We start from the raw sequence: 18,268 nt of genomic DNA, 5'->3' as shown, positions 1-18,268 counted from the left end.
TACTCAAAACCAAAGTTATCAGCTGCCATCAAATACCCAATAAAGAATCGAACATTAGTATTTCAACTTCTGAAATGGATAAAGTCAACAAGTAGATCAAATATTTCTGAAGAAGTGTACGTGAGTATAGTCAAACAAATTAAAACAACCAGCTTTTAATCTCTGTCAGGCTCAAAGTGGGCTGGCTCAAACAGGAAGTCTGGCACAAATGTGCTGTTAATGAACTGCCTCCTCCCCTTCCCCTTCCAGTATTCAAATGTCCTCAGTTATGATCCTAAATCTAAGTCCACAGTAGTACAGAGTCCACTAACAAAAATAAGCAGGGAGGGGAACTGTTTATGTAAAAAAACAACACAGTATCATAGAAAACTAACATATGACATAGAGATAAAAATATGTAGCTAGGCTGAACTGCATTTAAAGATTCTTAAGTTAAATAAACTGATCTGTACTTACTACAGATCACAGAAGTCAACATACCAATTTTCAGCAGACTGTTACTCCCAGATATTTTACCAACCTCACTACTTTAAATTTCCTTTTCATAATGTTTTCAAATTAAACAACCCCAAACACTCACCCTTTCTCCAAGTAAATAAAATGACAAGAAGAGAAATTATTTCATATATCCTTAAACAATATCAGGTGTGCTACAAGCAAAATGTAACAGATTGCAGTGTCCAGACGTTCAGCTTACGATCAGCAGCACAGTATTGACGCCAGTGAAAAATATTAAGACCTTGGCCTAACAATAGCTGTAGGAAAGGTTTGAGTGACAAAAGGATTGCCTTTATGTGTCAGAGATCTACTAAGAGTATAAATGGATCCCAATGCAAACACCGTGGTAACTGATCTCCAGTGTCTGCAGGCAGTAGTCACTCAAACCATGCTCCATTCAGGAGGAGTACAAGATCCTCAACCTCAAGGCCAGGCCTAGGCTTATGTATTTTGTTTATATGGTGAAATGCTAAAAGAAACATTTTCCTAGTCTATAAAAGAAAAATATTGCTAAATGGAAATGTAGCCTTTAGAGGTCAAAAGGTTTGCATCCTCCACAATTCTGTGGAAATTCTGTTTCAGTGGAAAAAGAAAAAAAAAGATCTCAACTTCAGCTCCTTTAACACACACCCCCATAGCCAGTTGAAGAATGCAAATTATTTCCTTAGAGGTTATGTGGTGAAAGGAGGATGCAGAGGTCACATTTTGTTGACTCAGGATTGTGCAAATGCATTTGTAAGAATTGTTGAGCTCAGAATCCTTAGAGTACTCAGTGAGGAACTAAAGTCACAACTGAACTGAAGTCAGTGACACTGTTCATTTCCAAACTCTTTGGGAGAGCTAGACCTTTACACAGTGAGAACTCGACCTAAGTTTGGAACATGACACTGTTTGGAAAAAAAACCTTTGTAGCTCACTCTGTACAGATTTACCTAAGTTGCACGCAAATACAGCTACATAAGCACCATGGGCTTTGTGCTTATCTAGCCTAATACTTGTCTGCCTTAAAAAACGTTTATAGGGGAAATCTATTCAGCCAAGAAGGCTGAATCGGACAACAGCATTACAGAGCTGCCTAATAATTCTGCATTACTGGAAAATGTTGTTAGGATTAATTCCCAAAGCATTTCACTGTTAAAAGCCACTGTATCTCAGTGAAATATATGTATAAAAACTCTTCCCTACTACAGTGATTCATGCCCTAAGAGTTCTGTACACAAAACCTGATGGACCTAGAAAGAATATATTGTATGAAGTCATTGTATTTTTGATTTGTTTATACTGCCTATTAAATAGTAACAGCTCTCATTTTGCTTCAGTACCACTGAAGCGTATTACTTTCAATAAAATGAAGCTTACTTCCCAGAACTACTAACCATATCTACATCTCAGACTCTACATTCAAAGGATAAATACCAATTTCCTTATTTATCACCTACACGACAGGCACTTCCATTTAAAAGGTCCAAACATCTCTGCTTTACAGCACAAACAATGACAGCACTGAACTTACGGTTTCAGGGAATTTCTAATACAACATTTGGCACTGTCCTTCTCCAGAAAAAAGAGCAGCTTCTGTCAGCCAATTCTGTATAAACTTACCCCATTATCACACTCTTGATACAAAATACGGAGTTTTAATTTTTTCCTTTTTTTTTTTTTTTTTTAAAGACTGAACTTGAACATCCTAGAAACAGACTAAACACAGAGAAAGGAAGGAGTACAGTAGGGGAAAAAAAAAAAACCACAACTCAGTATTAAAACAAATTCTTAGGTTTGAACATATTCCACCCAAGTTTAATTAAAATGTGATCCTGCCATTTGGCTTCAAGCAGCAATCTTGTATGATCTCTGTAATTAAAAAACAGAAACAAGTACAGCCAACCTCATTTGCGTTCAACTCTATTAAGAAGACTGTATATTAACATGGTAGCTGTCAGGTTGTCAGCCCATTTCCTAGACTGCAAATCTAAGGAGTCACCTGCATCACTTTGTAAACACAGGACTTTAGTCTACTTGCCAACCCTACTACACTACCTCAAAAAAACCCCAACCAAAGCCAAACAAAAAACAAGACACACAAACACAAAGACCCTCCAAAACAAAACCAAACCAAACCTCCTGGCAGATGTGGCTTCCAACAAGAGCTTTAATGTAATTGATATAATTTAATCTATCTAATCCATGGGAAGCAAGTTACCTAAGGCATGCTCCCTTCCATGCCACACCCTTCTTACTCCCCAAAGGACAGCCAGCCTTTCCTGTCTTCCTCGATCTCCCTCATCCACGAGGAGAGGAAGTTGAACGTACATAGGAACAAGGGTGTGCAGCAGCCAGCAGATGCAGAGGCACAGGGATATGCCCAAGATTTGTTCTGCATAGGAGACCTTGGTTTGCACCTGCTTATCTCAAATATTCCCCATCTTACACTGAGTTTGCAAGAGGAGATCAAATTCAATCTGAGTGTAAAAGATACTACAGGAAGATGGGACTGCATTCAGCTGGCAAATTTCTAACACACTTCTAAAAGGAAATCTCTAAGTGGAAGCTCTCTCAGAGAATAATTTTTCTTGCACGCTAGTGCTACGTAAGTGTAAAACCAAGCCTACTTAAACCTTGCAATCAGCTACACACTGCTCGGACCCCGCCAATCTGATCCGTGTCCTGACTAACTTGAGTGTATTCAGGATAATCCTGCAGACATTCCTTTTCAGGTAAGTACAAAAATTAAAAATGCAACTAGCAGAAACAGCAGCAAATAAACCATCTCACCTGTCTTCTTCATTGGAAAGGCCACAGTTCTGCAGTCTCGAAAGGGCTAAACGAAAAAATTGCTCTAGAAAGAAAATATAAACAAGATTAATAAAAACATCCAGTATTTACCAATACAAAAGTAAGTGTGTCACCCTGAAAACAGTATTTTTACACACCGTAGTTTATATGCACTGTGCATAAAAGCCTCCAAGTAAGAACACTCAGAATTCAGGGCCACAGATCAACTAATGATGCTGAAGAAATTCAAATTTATCAGAGCTCCTCTCTGAGTTTTTTCTGCCTCAAAATAGAAAACAGCCTGAGATTTGTATTAAAAAAAAAACCAACAGAACTTAGTTACAGTAAGTAAGAACTGCAAGAATTTTCAAGACCTACATCCTAACTGACTTTGTTTTTTCTTCTACCCACCTTCAGCTGACACAAGAGGGTTCCTACATAGCCAGGGACAGTAACAGCATTACGGATCTTGGGAGAAGACATCAATCCAGCCTGTCCAAAGCTGGACAGAGGCACATTCCCAGCCCAACCCTGGTGGACAGGCTCCTGCTGGACACTCAATTTGCCTCAGAGGAGAGATCAACTCATTCCCAAATGTAGTTTTCCTCAATGTAACCCCAAAAGTGCAGGAAAATGCACCATCCCTGTTACCACTGATGGAGGGCAAATCAGAAGTCTAAAGGCCAGACTAGGAAGATGCACTGTTCAGTGTTAAAAGCTCTGAAATTGGGACTTCACAACGCTTTCCAAAAGGGTGGCTAAAGCCCTTAGGGTGTTTGGCCCTATTTACTCTGCCCTGACCAACACTGGCAGTGGCAACGAGCCAGCAAACCCTTTGCACAGGTCCAGCAACCAGGCAGTGTCATCAATTCCCCCCTGCAGCTCCTGTGACACCTTCCCTGGCAGGAGTAGCCCGCTCAGTGTCGTGCTTTAGCCCCAGATGGCAAATAAGTGCCACACAGCCACTCACTCTCCACCCCTTGACAGGGAGGAGAAGCAGAAAAAGGTAAAATTTGCATGGAAAAGGAAAGAAAGAGGGGAATAAAATCCAAGAGATTCAGGTGGCTTTACAAGCCATTTAGGTATTTCTGTTTAAAATAAGGTACATGGGAAACACAAACCTGCTCTCTTTATTCCGTAAGGTAGTTCAAACTTATTGCTCCCTTGGAACTCTGCCACTCTGATAAAATCATTAGCGCACAGGAACGGGTATATTTTGTCAACACTGATGAAGGAAAAAAGGAAGAAGTGTCAAAAATCCAAATGATATACCTGCATAAGCCAGTAAGTCATGCAACTGCTTTGTAAAAAGCTCTTTTTATCCTACTATTACAATTTTTATCATATTATCATCCATTTTTAAAAGAAGAAAATCCATGAACACAGGGAAAGCAAGCAGATGATGGAAGAGGGGAAGACCTTGTAACAGAAAATACAGGCAAAGAGTGAGGCAAAAAGACTTGTCTATTAGTGCAATTTATATAGACTTATTAGAATTGTCATTACAATTGTGTGACTGAAAGCTTACACCACAAGACCACATATTTAAGAGAATACATAACCCAGGAAGACAGTGAATAACTTCAGGTTTGAAAAGTACATTATACAGGTAGCAAGGAAAGTTAAGAGTTATTATTGTACATGGCAATTTAATAAACAAGAACAGGATTTGAAGCAAGGTGTTTTAAGTCGAAAATACCATCTCCTGATTTGAGCTGCTCTCCTATTCCAAACAAGTGGCACTATATGACTGCGTTGACATCAGTAAGTTGTTGGGTGCAACACAGGTATATCCATGCAGCAAAAAAGTATGGAGTTCTGATGTCCACACTACATGCATCTTGGGTATTTTATATTCTGGACTAACCCTAGTAGGGTCCCACCCCTAAGCAGCTGCAGCACATGGGCTGTGCTCCTGCAGTGCATCTTCTGGCTTAAGCAGATGTCTGAAAGAATCCCAGTGTATTCGCACCAGGGCCACCCTGGGATGAGAAGCACGGCATGTGGGGATCACAAGGTGGTTTGCCTCAAAAGCACATCCTTCCTGCAAACTAGAACATGATGGCATGATCCCTTTTAAGTGTCAGGCTAAAAAGGTCACTTTTTTTGTCGAAAAACAGGAAGCACAGAAAAGGGATCTCTCATAGCAGGGAAGGGACTCTTACTGCCTTAGTGCCAAGTCCAGGAAAATGAGTGAACAGCAGACACAAACATGTCACATGCTACCATGCCCTTGGCTTCACCTTTGAATTAACTATGCACACACTCAGTGTACTCGCTGACTTTGTCATGATCCTGCATATTAGGTCTTAGATTAAAATGTTAACACAGAAGTATACAGTCACCAGAAAACCTAATGTTAATCATAAAACGCCCCAGTCAGCACATGCCTTGCTTGTTAAGAATATTAATAGCTGTTAAGAAAACCTTCTCTTTCAGTTTCCCAAATCAAATCCCTCATTCTTTAAGCTCTATGTATTCAGAACATACTAACAGTAAAAAGGGAAAAAACCCCAAACAACAAGACACTACAGCCCACACACCGAGAAATGTGCAATAGCTTAACTAAGCAAGACCAGCTAGCTTTGAGACATGATGCACTAAATACCCACATTAAATTTATTACCTTGCTTTGCTGTTCAGAAGCAGCTGGTAAGCTTAGACATAATAAATAATTTACCTACTGAGAAGAGATTCTTAATTCTAGCTCTTCCAGCTCTAGTTCCTTTCAAATAAATAATTCTGTGAGGTTAGAAATCCTTTCAACCTCCCCAGGCTATAACCAAAGTGCACAGAACAGATCTTCAGCTCATGCAAACTGTCTCTATAAAGAAGCTACACAAAGGTGTGAGACTCTGTCCTAGCTGTGCATGTACTTTCTTCTTGCTGTGTACCTCTGAGTCCACTCCTGCCCCTTTGCTGAACACCAGAGCTACCCTGCTGCACCCAACACACAGACAGCTTGGGCACAATCCATGGGCAAGGGAATCAGGACCACCTCACTGGACCAAGAGCTAACCAAAACTCAAAGACTACAAGTCTGCTTTGGGTGGCACAGAGTTAATATGCTTCCACGTGCTTTAAAACCTGCAACAGCACTAAAATTATAGCCATGCTTTTTAATATACAAAAAGTACCAGGGGAAAAAAAGAAGCCATGGTGTCTCTGTGTAGAGGTTTAAGACTTCTTCAGCCAGGACCTGGCCTAATCTTTCCAAGCTTTCTCAGGGTGCTACTCAACATTTGCTTCAAAATGTGTAAATAGCCCAGTTCTACCTCAATCAGCACAGCCTTTCCTTCCCCTCCCTGCCCCCCAACTCCCACAGAAGACCCACCCCAGTAAAGATTCAAATGCTGGTTTCAGGAGACAAGTGTCCAACGCATTCCTCCTCTCCACAGCTGTAGGTGGCAGCCTGCAAAAAAAGAATTTCAAATAAATAGCAAAACCAGGAATGGGTAGCATAAACAAGGTAGGGACACTTGGACAAATCAATCAGTAAAAGCTGATTACTGAGTTAAGATCACACCAATATTTCATTACTCCCTGCCTCTGTGTTACAAAGATGAAACTTTCTTATTGCAGCATAATTACTTTTACTAGTAAAGGCTTGTATCTCTCACTGCTGCTCCAAGGGGGCTGTGACCTCCCTTGCTCAGCAAGTATCAAAGCAGGCTTAATCAGAAGTGAGAACTCAGGCCCACCTCCAGAAAAGCAAGACTCCTGGGCTCAATCACCCCTGCAGCCATTCCACATGGCATCCCCATCGCTCTCAGGGAGGAGACAAGAGTCTTGTTTGGAGAAGGAAATAGGGCACTTTAAGGAAAATGAGATTCTTTGGGGATAAGTCATTCCTCTCATAATAAGGCTAAGACTTGCACTTCTAAGCACATCCCCGACTTGGGAGATTTAGCACAATTAATCACAAATATGAAGCCCAGAAGGAAAGGTAAAGTTCAGTGCGAGCAACACGTGCCTCTGGGTTGCATTAAAAACAGAAGAATGAAATCACCACATTAGAACCACAAGCCAAAGAGACCATTAAGGTTAATTGATTTTTGGAACCTCAAGTTGTTATGTGAGTACTGACACTGAGAAAGCACCCTGTGAAATCTGTCAGCTGGCCACCTTGTTGCTTTCCAGAATCAGCCTCACAGATGGCATTTTGCAGGATAGCTTCAGAGAGAAGAGAGGTCTGCTTTCAAGTTTCAGCATAGGTGCTCATTAGTCCCACAAATCTAAGGAAGTCACAAGCACAAAAGCTGCCTATACATGCACTTGAACATGGCAAGTGAAACACACCTCTGGTTTAGTAAGTTTTAAGCACTGAAGTTGCCCTCCAAGCTGTGCTAACTTTATTCAGGTATAACTCAGAATTGCATGGATTTGAAAATTTTAAGCCAATGTCCTTCCAACAATTCACTGCTTGTTACAGACAGTTATTGGAAATGGCCATAAACATTAAACAAACACTGGAAACATGACATGGACAAATTCCTTTCTGACAGACAGCTTACCACTGTGTTCGTAACAGGAACAGCCACTGGACACAGTTGTACAATTGAACAGGGAGCCTATGGACAAAGGCTACAGATTTTAGCCTCAATCCCTCCCACCTGTCCAAAAACAAAACAAAACAAACCAACCCCATCACAAAAATACTCAACTGCTGAACTTACTGATTGTAACTGATTGTAACTCCACTAGTCACATAGGAAGGAGAAGCCCTCACAGAGGAAGTCTGTCCATAAAAGCTAATCCTGCAAAAAGGGAAATGTCACACAACATTGTGGTTTTCTGTAAAGAGAAACCACAACAGAAAGCTATTTGTATCATTTGCATACTATAAACAAGATAAAAGGAGCACATTAACCACTACTTTTAAAAACTATCACTTATCTTCATAATGCTCTGGTCAGTCCTGGTCACAGCTGTGCGAACACCAATGGAAACTCAACTTCTTCAAGTAAGTGCCCTGAATTTTAGGTCCCAAGCCACTTGTCCTGTGAGCCTGGAGACAGTGAAGGCTCACTGCCCTCAAGGGCTGCTGCTAGGCCTCAACAAATTTCAGCTTTTCAAAAGGTGTTCCCTGCACCTGCAGTTATTCCCATGTGTGGAGAAGGCCTCTCTCACGTCACTTATCAGACATTTAATGGAACAACTAACACTAAACCCACATGGGGTGGAGGGAGATGTGGACACCTAATTTCTGCATTTCATGTATCTCCTCACCTGAACTGAGGTCCTGACCTCTCCATACAACCAGGCTCAAATTAATTACTATGTTTGAAAGTGACACAAGAGAACAGGTGACAGGACAGAACGATCATATTGATTCCCTCAGAGTACCAACAAACCCCAACCACAAAACACACACACAGAGTAGTAATCACTTATGATGATTACTAGTAAACACTTATGGAGCAACACAAGAACTCAGAGCCACATCTCTCATACAGCCAATGAGGTGCCTGCACTCTAAATGAACGAACCATCACCATACCAGTAGAGGTTATTTCTCCACAGATTTCCATGCAGGATACCATACATAACAGCAGCAGCCAGGATAAAAACCAGGAGAATTCGTTTCATGACTGATAAACCTGAAATACAAGAAAAACAAAACAAGAAACTGAAATGCAAGATGAATTAATACATGAACTTTTTCTAAAGCATCTGGAAACCTACATAAAAGTTATTGTTATTACAGCCATTCTCTACCACCACAAGTCTGGCAGGTGATCGCTCCACTTTGGATTCTCACACAAAGACCCAGTGTCAGGAGATGAATGCTGCTTTGCACTTACCATGTGTGTGTACTCTGCACAGAAGCACGGGTTCATTCTAGGTTCTCTCTGAAGACATCTCAGAGTAGAACTCTCTTCTGTCCACTGGCAGCCCAAAGAAACCAGCTGGCCTTTATAGGTACCTGTGCTTCTCCTGCTCCTTGTGCCACACACTATCAGTTTCCGTAATTACACAGTTAAACAAGCACTGGCACAGCGCAGGACGCAGATAGGCTGATGCTGATGAAACAGAACAGGGTATGAGCTGTCACAAATTTCTACTAATTTTTTTAGGATTGCTGAATGTTCTTAAAAGTCCAGTTTTGACATTTAAAGATGCACTGAAACTATTTGCTTATGCCTGCACACTCTTCAGCTCCTGACACAAGCCAAACTTCATTGCTCAAGCAACAGAAAAATGTTATTTTCACACATTACAAAGTGAGGAAGAAAAGTTAAGACCCCATCTGTTGAACTTGTGAAGCTATAGAAAAACATCAGAGAAAGTGTTCATTTTTCAAATAGAGTTTGCACCTCATTGCACAGTCTAGTGAAAGAAAAACAGAGAAATATCAGGAACTCACGTATCTGGCAAGACAGACTGAAGGAAAATCAAGTCCTGTATTGCTCACATCTTACACAGTGAGCAGCCTTTTCAGTAGCTATGAATGAACTGTTGTTGGTTAATCTTGTGAAAGTCCAAAATAGCCATTCCAGCCACATGTTACTGTGGAAATTTACTTGAGAGGTACAGCCTTCTAGTATTTCACTTCTCCCCCATCATGGGAAGCAGAGTCAAAGCACACAATGCATATATACACCTACTTGCCTATCTGTATTTTAAAGTGAACTGAACAAACAGCTGTCCAGCAAAACAAGCCATATCCAAACATACTACTTCATTTTCCAAGAGGAGAATCTTGGCCTCTATGGCTTGTTTTTATACCTTTTTAATTTTCTTTTTTTTAAAGTCCATGTTGCTTTTTAGTCTTTAGAGTTGCTGTTACTTTAACCAGCTCTAAGGCAAGAAAACTCAAGGTGGCTATAGTCCAAGTGATTTACAGCAATATGCTTTATGCTAGTAATATCCTAATAACTCATTTTGAAGGCCAAGAAACTACTAGAGAGCCATTTTGTTATTAGAAATTGAAAACCAAATTGCTGCCACTCACATTTCTTCACTCCTGAAGAAGTACCCAACAGTGTCACCACTACTTGAGTGCAACAACCCACTACTTCCTTATTCTTTTCCACGCATATCTTTCACCAGAATTTAATTGTAGCATTAGAGTGGTTTTAAAACAGTATCTACCAGTAACAAAGTCATGCAATGAACCAGGTAGAATCTATCAACCTGAAGTATCCTACAGGCTATCCTGCTTTGTTTTGGAAGAAATACTTCATAAGCTGCAGCTGTTGCAATTCCAATCTTTCAACCCTCTTTGGGAAGTAGCACTGCCTCCCTTCAGCTCCAATTCCCCTGACTCTACTTGAAGGGTCACTGCACCTTAGTCTAGACAGTCACTCCCAACTTCTAGAGCAATCTCTAAGTTTTTGCAGTAATTCAGTGAGAGTCTTTCCCTAAAACTGCAAAAATAGAGGAAAACTCACCTACTGGGCTCAGTCAAGTGTCATTAACAGCAACTGGCTCATAATCTGGAGTGCCATCACAAGACACATACAGGACAACTGAGGGATCAGGCCCAGCAGCATAGGTTTATGAAAGGCAGGTCCAGCTTGACCAGTCTGATCTCCTTGTATGACAGGGTGCCCTACACAGAGGATGAGGGAAAAGCTGTGTATGGTATGTTGTATACAGAGTCCTCAGTAAAGCCTTAGACAGTATTTCCCACAGCATTCTCCTGGAGAAACTGGCTGCTCGTGGTTTGGATGGGTGTGCTCTCCACTGGGTAAAAAGCTGGCTGGCCGAGCCCAAGCAGGGTAGGGAACAAAGTTAAATCCAACTGGCAGCCAGTCAGTAGTGGGGTTCCCAGGCCTCAGCCTTAATATGAATATTTTTAAAGAAAAGATATGGTCTGGACAAGGGGATTGAGTGCACATTGTCAGTTTGCAGGTAACACCAAGTTGAGTGGGAATGCTGATCTGCTGGAGGGCAGGAAGGCTCTGCAGAAGGATCTGGACAGGCTGGATCAATGTGCCAAGGCCAGGTGGAGGAGGTTTAACAAGGCCAAGTTGAACCCCTCTGTCTGGGTCACAACAACCTCATTCAGCACCACAGGCTGGGGGCAGAGTGGCTAGAAAGCTGCCTGGCAGAAAAGAACCTGGGAGTGCTGGTCAGCATTGGAAGAACATGAACCAGTGTGTGCCCACATGACCAAGAAAGCCAATGGCATCCTGGCCTGGATCAGCAAGAGTGTGGCCAGCGAAATGAGGGAAGAGATCACTCCTCTGTTCTCAGGAGTAGTGAGGTTGCACCTTGAACCCTGTGCTCAGTTTTGGGCCCTGGAGAAGACAGAGACTGAGATGCTGGAGCGAGTCCAGAGAAGGGCAAGGCTGGTGAAGTGTCTGGAAAAGAAGCAGCTCAGTGGAGACCTTATCATGCTCCACATTACCTGAAATGAGGTTGTAGCAAGGTGGGGGTCGGTCTCTTCTCCCAGGCAACAGGTGACAGGACAAGAGGAAACAGCCAACAGCCTCAAGTTGCAACAAGGGATGTTTAGGTTAGGTATTAGGAAAAAAATTTTCTGAAAGGGTTGTCAAGTACTGGAACGGAACAGTCTGCCCAGGGAAGTGGTTGAGTCACCATCTCTGAAGGTATTTAAAAGATGTCTAATGTGGCACTTGAGGACAATGTTTGAGTGGTGGATCTGGCAGTGCAGGGCTAATGGTTGGACTCCATGATCTTTTCCAAACTAAGAGATGCTCTCATTTACTTGAAAAACACACTGCACTCTGTAGTAGTTTCTCCCTTTCACTATTAGTATTTTTTACCCCCTCCTGCTTTGAAAAGGTTTGCCAAAACATCCCACTAAAGTGAAACATCCCACTGAAGTGTTTATCTTTACTCCCTAATTCAATCAATGCAAACTTCAGTTAAACAGAACATAACAAACCAGCTCTTCAGATAAAGTAGCTAAATTAGCGACTGATTAAATTGCTGATTTTGCTGACTTCCATGTAAGAAAACCTTGCTGAAGAGTCAGACCAAGCTACAAAACAGAGAAAAGACAAGACAAAGAAAAGCAGCGCATAAAGGATCTACTAAAACCCAAAAACATTATTCATAACAGTATTATTCACAGAAGAGAAAAAAAACCTGTTCCACTTGCAAAGTATTTGCAAAGATATTCATACAGTCTGGAAAAAAAAATCATTGAAACAAGAGAACAGAAGTCAGCATCATTCTTCAAACAGGATCATAAGAGACCTGTAACAACTTCCAGTGTTTTATGTAGGACACTCAGCCTGGCACACATGTGATAATGGGTCCACCCCATCTCCAAACAACCCATCGTTAAGAGCGTACCTAACTTGGCCTTTAGAAACATAAAATGGTCTTTAATTATGTGTCTTCTCACCATCCCATCCCCCAGTGCCTGGCTTCATTCCGTGTTTGAGAGAAAGTACTGTAGCCAAGAAAGTCTTCACTAAGAAGAATGTCTTTCTTAGTCTGGTTTAGTAAACAGAACCATTGCCTTGTTTACAGAAGAAATTATTCTGGGTGCATTTTTAATGGTGACAGCATCTTCCAGCTCTTCCTTCCTATTTTAAAACAGCTGAGCATTGTAGAAAGTTAATCAAAGGAAAACAAACTCCTACTATGCAAATATTGCACTAGAAAATTCCCACAGTAAGAGATGCAAAAAAATAGGGAATTGAGAAGGCACAGTTCAGGTGGAAAACAGCAGTTCCGTTCTAGTTTATTTACTTCAACACAAGAGCCAGCATATTGATTTAAGCCCATCAACCCAAGTGACAGAGGCCATGGTTCCCTCCCTTAGGTCAATGTTAGTGAGAGTTAAGCAAAACAAGGAAGACAAACTGGAACGCAATTATTCAGTTTCCTCCACTTTCTTAAAAGTCCTACAGTGATCTACACAATGAAAGGAACAAGGAACCCAGTATGACCATGCCTTATGATCATGGTGACAGCTGGTCAATTTTCTGACAGCAAGCAATGGGATGCATAAGTGTTGAAAAAAACTGATGGGCATTTTTTAACAGTAATCTAAGCTAACTTCTGTGGGTCAGCTTCCCACCTCTCCCAGAGAAGAGAGTTACAATTACAAAATTAGACAAGATTGACTCTGTTATGGTACTAAGAAGACCTGAGAGATCAGCCTGCATCTCCTATTGACAGACAGATGCCCCTAAGCTCCCATGAACCCACCAGAAAGACTCATTTGGGTATATGATCTATTAACTATGTAAGACCTGAGGCTAATATTTTCTTCCCTTGGTGGAAGCAGGGAACCCCCATCCTTGACAGAGGCACGATCATTCCTTACAATTAGTCTTTATTCTAGTACAGTGTGGTATAAGCCACTATCCCAGAGCCTCTGTTTATCTTCCAACTTACACATTCGGTTGATGCAGTCCTGCCACAGAATAAACCCTGCAGGAATCTACAGCTGTTGGACTGAGCAATCAAATGACCACACTATCATCATCTTTCCTTCATGATGCTTGTAAGCCTTCCTTCTTTTCTTCCTTAAAAATTAGTAGTGTTAATAGCACAATGCAGGAAGCTTTTGCATGCGTCCTACTTATTTTGTGAAGTACCTTTCACTACTACTGAAGCAGAGTTAATAAATATTTAACTATAAAGTGGTTACTACTAAATTAAATACTATGCAGCTTAAAACAGTCTCATCTCCATAAACTGTCACAAGACGATGTAAGTTCTTTGCTGCTGCCATTAAGTGACAGCCTGAAAATTTCAGCTCATTGAGACCTCAGATTCCTATCCCTTGTAGTTGTGGGGGAGGAAGTGAACTTGAAAATATGCTTTGAGCAGACCTTGAAATTTAAAGGGACAGCAGAAAAAGCACGTAAAAGCCTAATAAAGGTTTAAAAAGAAACATCAGGATTTTTAAGATGTAGTCAATATTTTGTGGGTTTACGCTTGTGACCACCAGTCCTGCAGCACTGCTTCCTTTTGGTCAGGATGTAGCATGTGCCTGGTGAAACAACCATGCAGCAAGACGGTAATCGAGGAAGAAGTTCTCACATCATCATCTTTCTCAAGCTGTCAAAATGTGAGCACGTTATGGCACAAATATGTATGTATTTCTTCTGCCTAACCTAAATACTATTCACCATTCATTTTCCAGTTCTTGCTTTAAGTATGTGCATTATTTCATTGTTCATTAATTTCCCCCCTCTTCAGGAAGGGAATGCTGCAGAGAGACTACATCAAAGCGCTGCTGCACAGTCTAAGAGGTACTGAAGTGGCTGAGTCAGTCTAACACCATCCCTCATTCCCATGCACCTGAAATTCTCATCATTTCCAATGTTCTTTTTGATTTTAGTTTAAGAAACTTTTGTCCTCAGAAATATTGTTTAAGCGAGAGGTATTGGGTTATCCTTGCAAAATGGCTCAGAATTAAAACTAATTTTCTAACTCTCCAACAACTTGGACTTGGTTTTGAAGTTGTATATTTAACGTCATCAGAATTGGAAAAGATTCTTGTTAACCTCTCCTGCCCCACACCAAACCAAAGCAGTTATTCCTGTTCCTGAAAACCTGTACAAATCATGACACTAAAAAAACCTAAGGTTTTACTGTATCAAAATGTCACTAAGATCTTCCAGCATCACACCGCACATATACATAGCTGCTGCTAAAGCTATTCCCTGCACTGGAAGATAAGACACTTTCTGCCCTTATCTCTTCCAACAACATGGGTATAAGCAGTAGAGGAACAACTTGCTGACTGTGACAACTGATGCCTTCTTCCTCTCCAAGAGCACACCAAACTACCCATTTCACTTCCATAGTATGCAGGTAATTGGAAAAAAAAAAATATTGTCTTTCCCCAAACACAACTTCTCTCTGTTAAAGAAAGTTTCCAGTGTTTCCCCTATCATTTCCTCTTTGTCCAAATACAGCAAGCCTGAAAAGAAACAGCAAGATAACCTTTTCTCCAAGTACCCAACAGCAAGCAATGATGTCCAGTAGATATGATATCACAGCAGCAGAGGTGCTCAATACATTTAGCCAATCTTTGCTCTTTATCAGCTCCTACAGCCAGAACTGTAGCCTCTGTTGACATTAATTTACTGTGGAGACAGAGACTAGAGCTGTGCCCATCTTTAACCTTGTGCAGTATTTCAAGACAGGCTGCAATAGATAGGTTTTAGGGCCTAAGTGCTTGTCTCCCTTCCCTTCACCATCCTGCTAATGGTGAAACATATTCTGTACCCCAAGAGACAGCAATACATTTATTACTTTGTGGACAATTCAGGATTCCTTTATTCCATTTCTGTCTTTCAATAATGGACACTGGTATTTCGTTCTTCAGTGCATAACTGCCCGTTGGGCCAAGGAAAAGGAAAAAGCGACTTAATTGGTATTTTTCACTTATGATCACTATTTCAGTTTGCTTTTGTACCGAGTCTACAAGACCTCTGCATCACTTTCCCTCTTGTGTGGCACTGCAGATGTATTTACAATCTCAGCAACTCTTCCCACACAAGCATATCCTTTGGCTAAAGGATACTGATGAAGATTTCAAGTACAGTTCAATCTACTGTACTTTCATCTCCTCTAATACTAATTTACCTAGACAGCGTATCTGGTGGAAGAGGAAGGTTAGCTCCCTTCCCAAAGGCTGCAGGCAGGCCCAGGAACAAACACAGCTCGTCTCTGTGTTTTGGGCACAACAGACAATACAGCACCCACAGCCCTCCAAACCTTGTCTCCAGCCCCACATATTCTGACCTCATCAGATCAAACAAGATTGAAAAAACACAAGCTTGTAGCCTTCCAAGACAACATGTCATCAACACAGAGGGTTTGGCAAAAGCTGCAAAAGGCCTGCATGTCCTGATTTACAGTCTCATCACCATGCTCAGACTCCCTTGTTCTTACTGCACTAGATAAGGTATCATCTGTTCAGTGGTGTAACTCCCTTTTCACTCCTGTTCCCTCCCTCTGCCTGAGAACCTAGAAGCTTTTATATGTACCCCACAGTGGGAGCAGAATCAGAAAGAAATTAGAGGCTGCACGCACTCATCAGCCTGTTTCTTGGAGAGCAAAATGGCACATGGACAAGCCTAAGTCAAGTTAACAAGCTTTTTAAAACTTACTGAAACAGGCCCCAGTTTGGGTGCAAAAAAAAAAAAAAAAAAAAAGCTGTGATCCTGTTCTCTGAGGTACCACAATCAATTAAGTGCACTGCTTCACAGAGATATCACTTTTGGGCCTACTGATGCAAAATTTCACGTCACTTCTAACTGACATGAAATACCAGCTCCACAGATGAAAAACAGAAGCACAAAGTATCAACCAGTGAGTGCATCCTGCCAGAAAATCCGGGTGAGCAAAACACAAGGGAGCACGGGCATTAGGTACCACTGAAATGGCCCTCGAGGAAGAGCAGTATTGAGTGAACTGTCGGAGGCTGAGTTCTTCAGCCCTGCTGAGAGGCAGAACATGTCACCTCCAGCTTGGGGCTATCACAGGGTTGCTATGCCACCCTTGAGATCCAAGCTAGTATTTTGGCTGATTAGCACAGCGCAATGTGGATCCCTGGCACCAGCTCAAGGTGACAGCAGGCTCCATGGCATGGTGCAGACACACAATTAAAACTGCAAGCACAAAAAAGAGATAACTGGATTGATATTTTTCATCTGGTAAGTGCTGTTTTTAATTATTTTTCCCCTCCAAGATAGAAAACAATATTCTTTCATGTTGCAAGATGGCTTAGGACTCATTCCAATAATGGACACACAGTTAAACACTGCTAACTTAAGCTTAAAAGTCAGCCCTGGATAGACCCAAATCCAACTTGTGCCTTTGAGGGGAAGGAGAATAATAACTACTGGATTCCTATCTAACTGGTGCTTTGTAAGTATCACAGACTTCCAGAAACACTGCCTATAATTACAATCAAGAGCGAAGTCCACAGCCTCATCTTCTTGCCTGCTTTTGTGCCTTGAGATGAGGGAGAACAAGAAAGAAGGAACAGACATTTCCATACGCTTTCCCTGTCCTGACCACCTACAGCCCTCCCATCAACACACTTCACTTCTTTTCCCTCCTTCTTCCTCCTGTGTACTTGGAACACAGACGAGCCGTTTCTGTCATGGCCAGCAGCCACAGAGAAGCAGGGGAGTACACAAACAATTATTTGGGGTTTGGTCAAAAGCTAACCTCTGCATGCAAAGTCAAACACAAGTATGAGCTGAGCACAGACAGCTCTGCTTCCTCAACTCCCAAAGCTTTAACCAAGCGTAACAAATCCAGCTCTAACTGTATCTTAAAAAAATATATATCAAACCCCCACACGCAGTCAGTAATACAACCTTAGCTGACAGAATATTTCCTAGCCCTCTTACGTTCTCCCAGATTAACCTTTAAAGCTTTAGCCAGCCTAAGCTAGGTTGCTATTTATATATTACACATCACAGGTGTCTGTATAATACATGAAAGAACAAAGGCAGAGAATGGGTGCTATAAATCCATGCAGCTCCTCCTGCAAGATGTGGTGACGGCACTGTTCCTTCCCAGTCTCTTTCCCTTTTTCTTTCAGCTCTTTTTCCAGAAGTGTCTGGAATATAAACAAGCCATGCAATATGTTCTGGGGGTCAGAGTTCAGGTCATTTTCTTCTCATACTTTGACTTGTACAACTGAAAGGTTTCAGTCAACTTGAGCTGCTCTGCCTGCAAGGAATAGAGCATTGCAATTTTGAGTTGTTTTGCTTCTTCACCTCCTTTTAAGAAAACCAAGACCACACAAATACTACACAACGCTTGAAAAAACAGAAGATTATTAATAGAAAGATATGCAACCCAGTACTACATCAGTTACTCATTCACACCACTGTTCTTTGTCCACAAGTGCCTGCGGAATCAAAGGATTGAGGTCAAACAAGCAATCCTTCTTAGGTTTCCCAGAGAGGAAAAAAAATGGAAAAAAGTGGAAGGAGAAATGGCTGGAAAAAGGTGAATTAGTCAGGTTTCAAAACAGTTCAGTTACATACCATATCCGGCTCGCCATTTTTCCTCCAGGAACTATGATTAATCTAAA

At 41.4% G+C, this 18,268-nt stretch overlaps 1 protein-coding gene across 11 annotated transcripts in view; it reads right to left on the bottom strand.

The window, feature by feature from the left end:
* ST3GAL6 (ST3 beta-galactoside alpha-2,3-sialyltransferase 6) overlaps positions 1 to 18,268 on the bottom strand; it is a 42,911-nt gene that overhangs the window by 14,388 nt on the left and 10,255 nt on the right. For 6 of the 11 annotated variants that reach the window (XM_048294010.1, XM_048294015.1, XM_048294008.1 and 3 more), the window contains exons 2-6: positions 8,771 to 8,870; positions 7,947 to 8,027; positions 6,605 to 6,682; positions 4,392 to 4,495; positions 3,271 to 3,334 (exon numbers count right to left, since the gene is read on the bottom strand). In XM_048294010.1, coding sequence (XP_048149967.1) covers positions 3,271 to 3,334; positions 4,392 to 4,495; positions 6,605 to 6,682; positions 7,947 to 8,027; positions 8,771 to 8,859 — 416 coding nt within the window. In that variant the 5' untranslated portion in view covers positions 8,860 to 8,870. Of the gene's footprint in view, positions 1 to 3,270; positions 3,335 to 4,391; positions 4,496 to 6,604; positions 6,683 to 7,946; positions 8,028 to 8,770; positions 8,871 to 9,074; positions 9,294 to 10,664; positions 11,594 to 11,626; positions 11,668 to 18,268 lie in introns of those variants that run through there. The other 5 variants (XM_048294013.1, XM_048294012.1, XM_048294011.1 and 2 more) reach the window with 5 other exon arrangements.

This window comes from Corvus hawaiiensis, chromosome 2, assembly GCF_020740725.1.
Source record: "Corvus hawaiiensis isolate bCorHaw1 chromosome 2, bCorHaw1.pri.cur, whole genome shotgun sequence".
In the NCBI taxonomy this organism is placed as follows: Eukaryota; Metazoa; Chordata; class Aves; order Passeriformes; family Corvidae; genus Corvus; species Corvus hawaiiensis.
The sequence above is the reverse complement of the archived record's forward strand: the minus strand, read 5'-3'. Positions and strand labels throughout refer to the sequence as shown.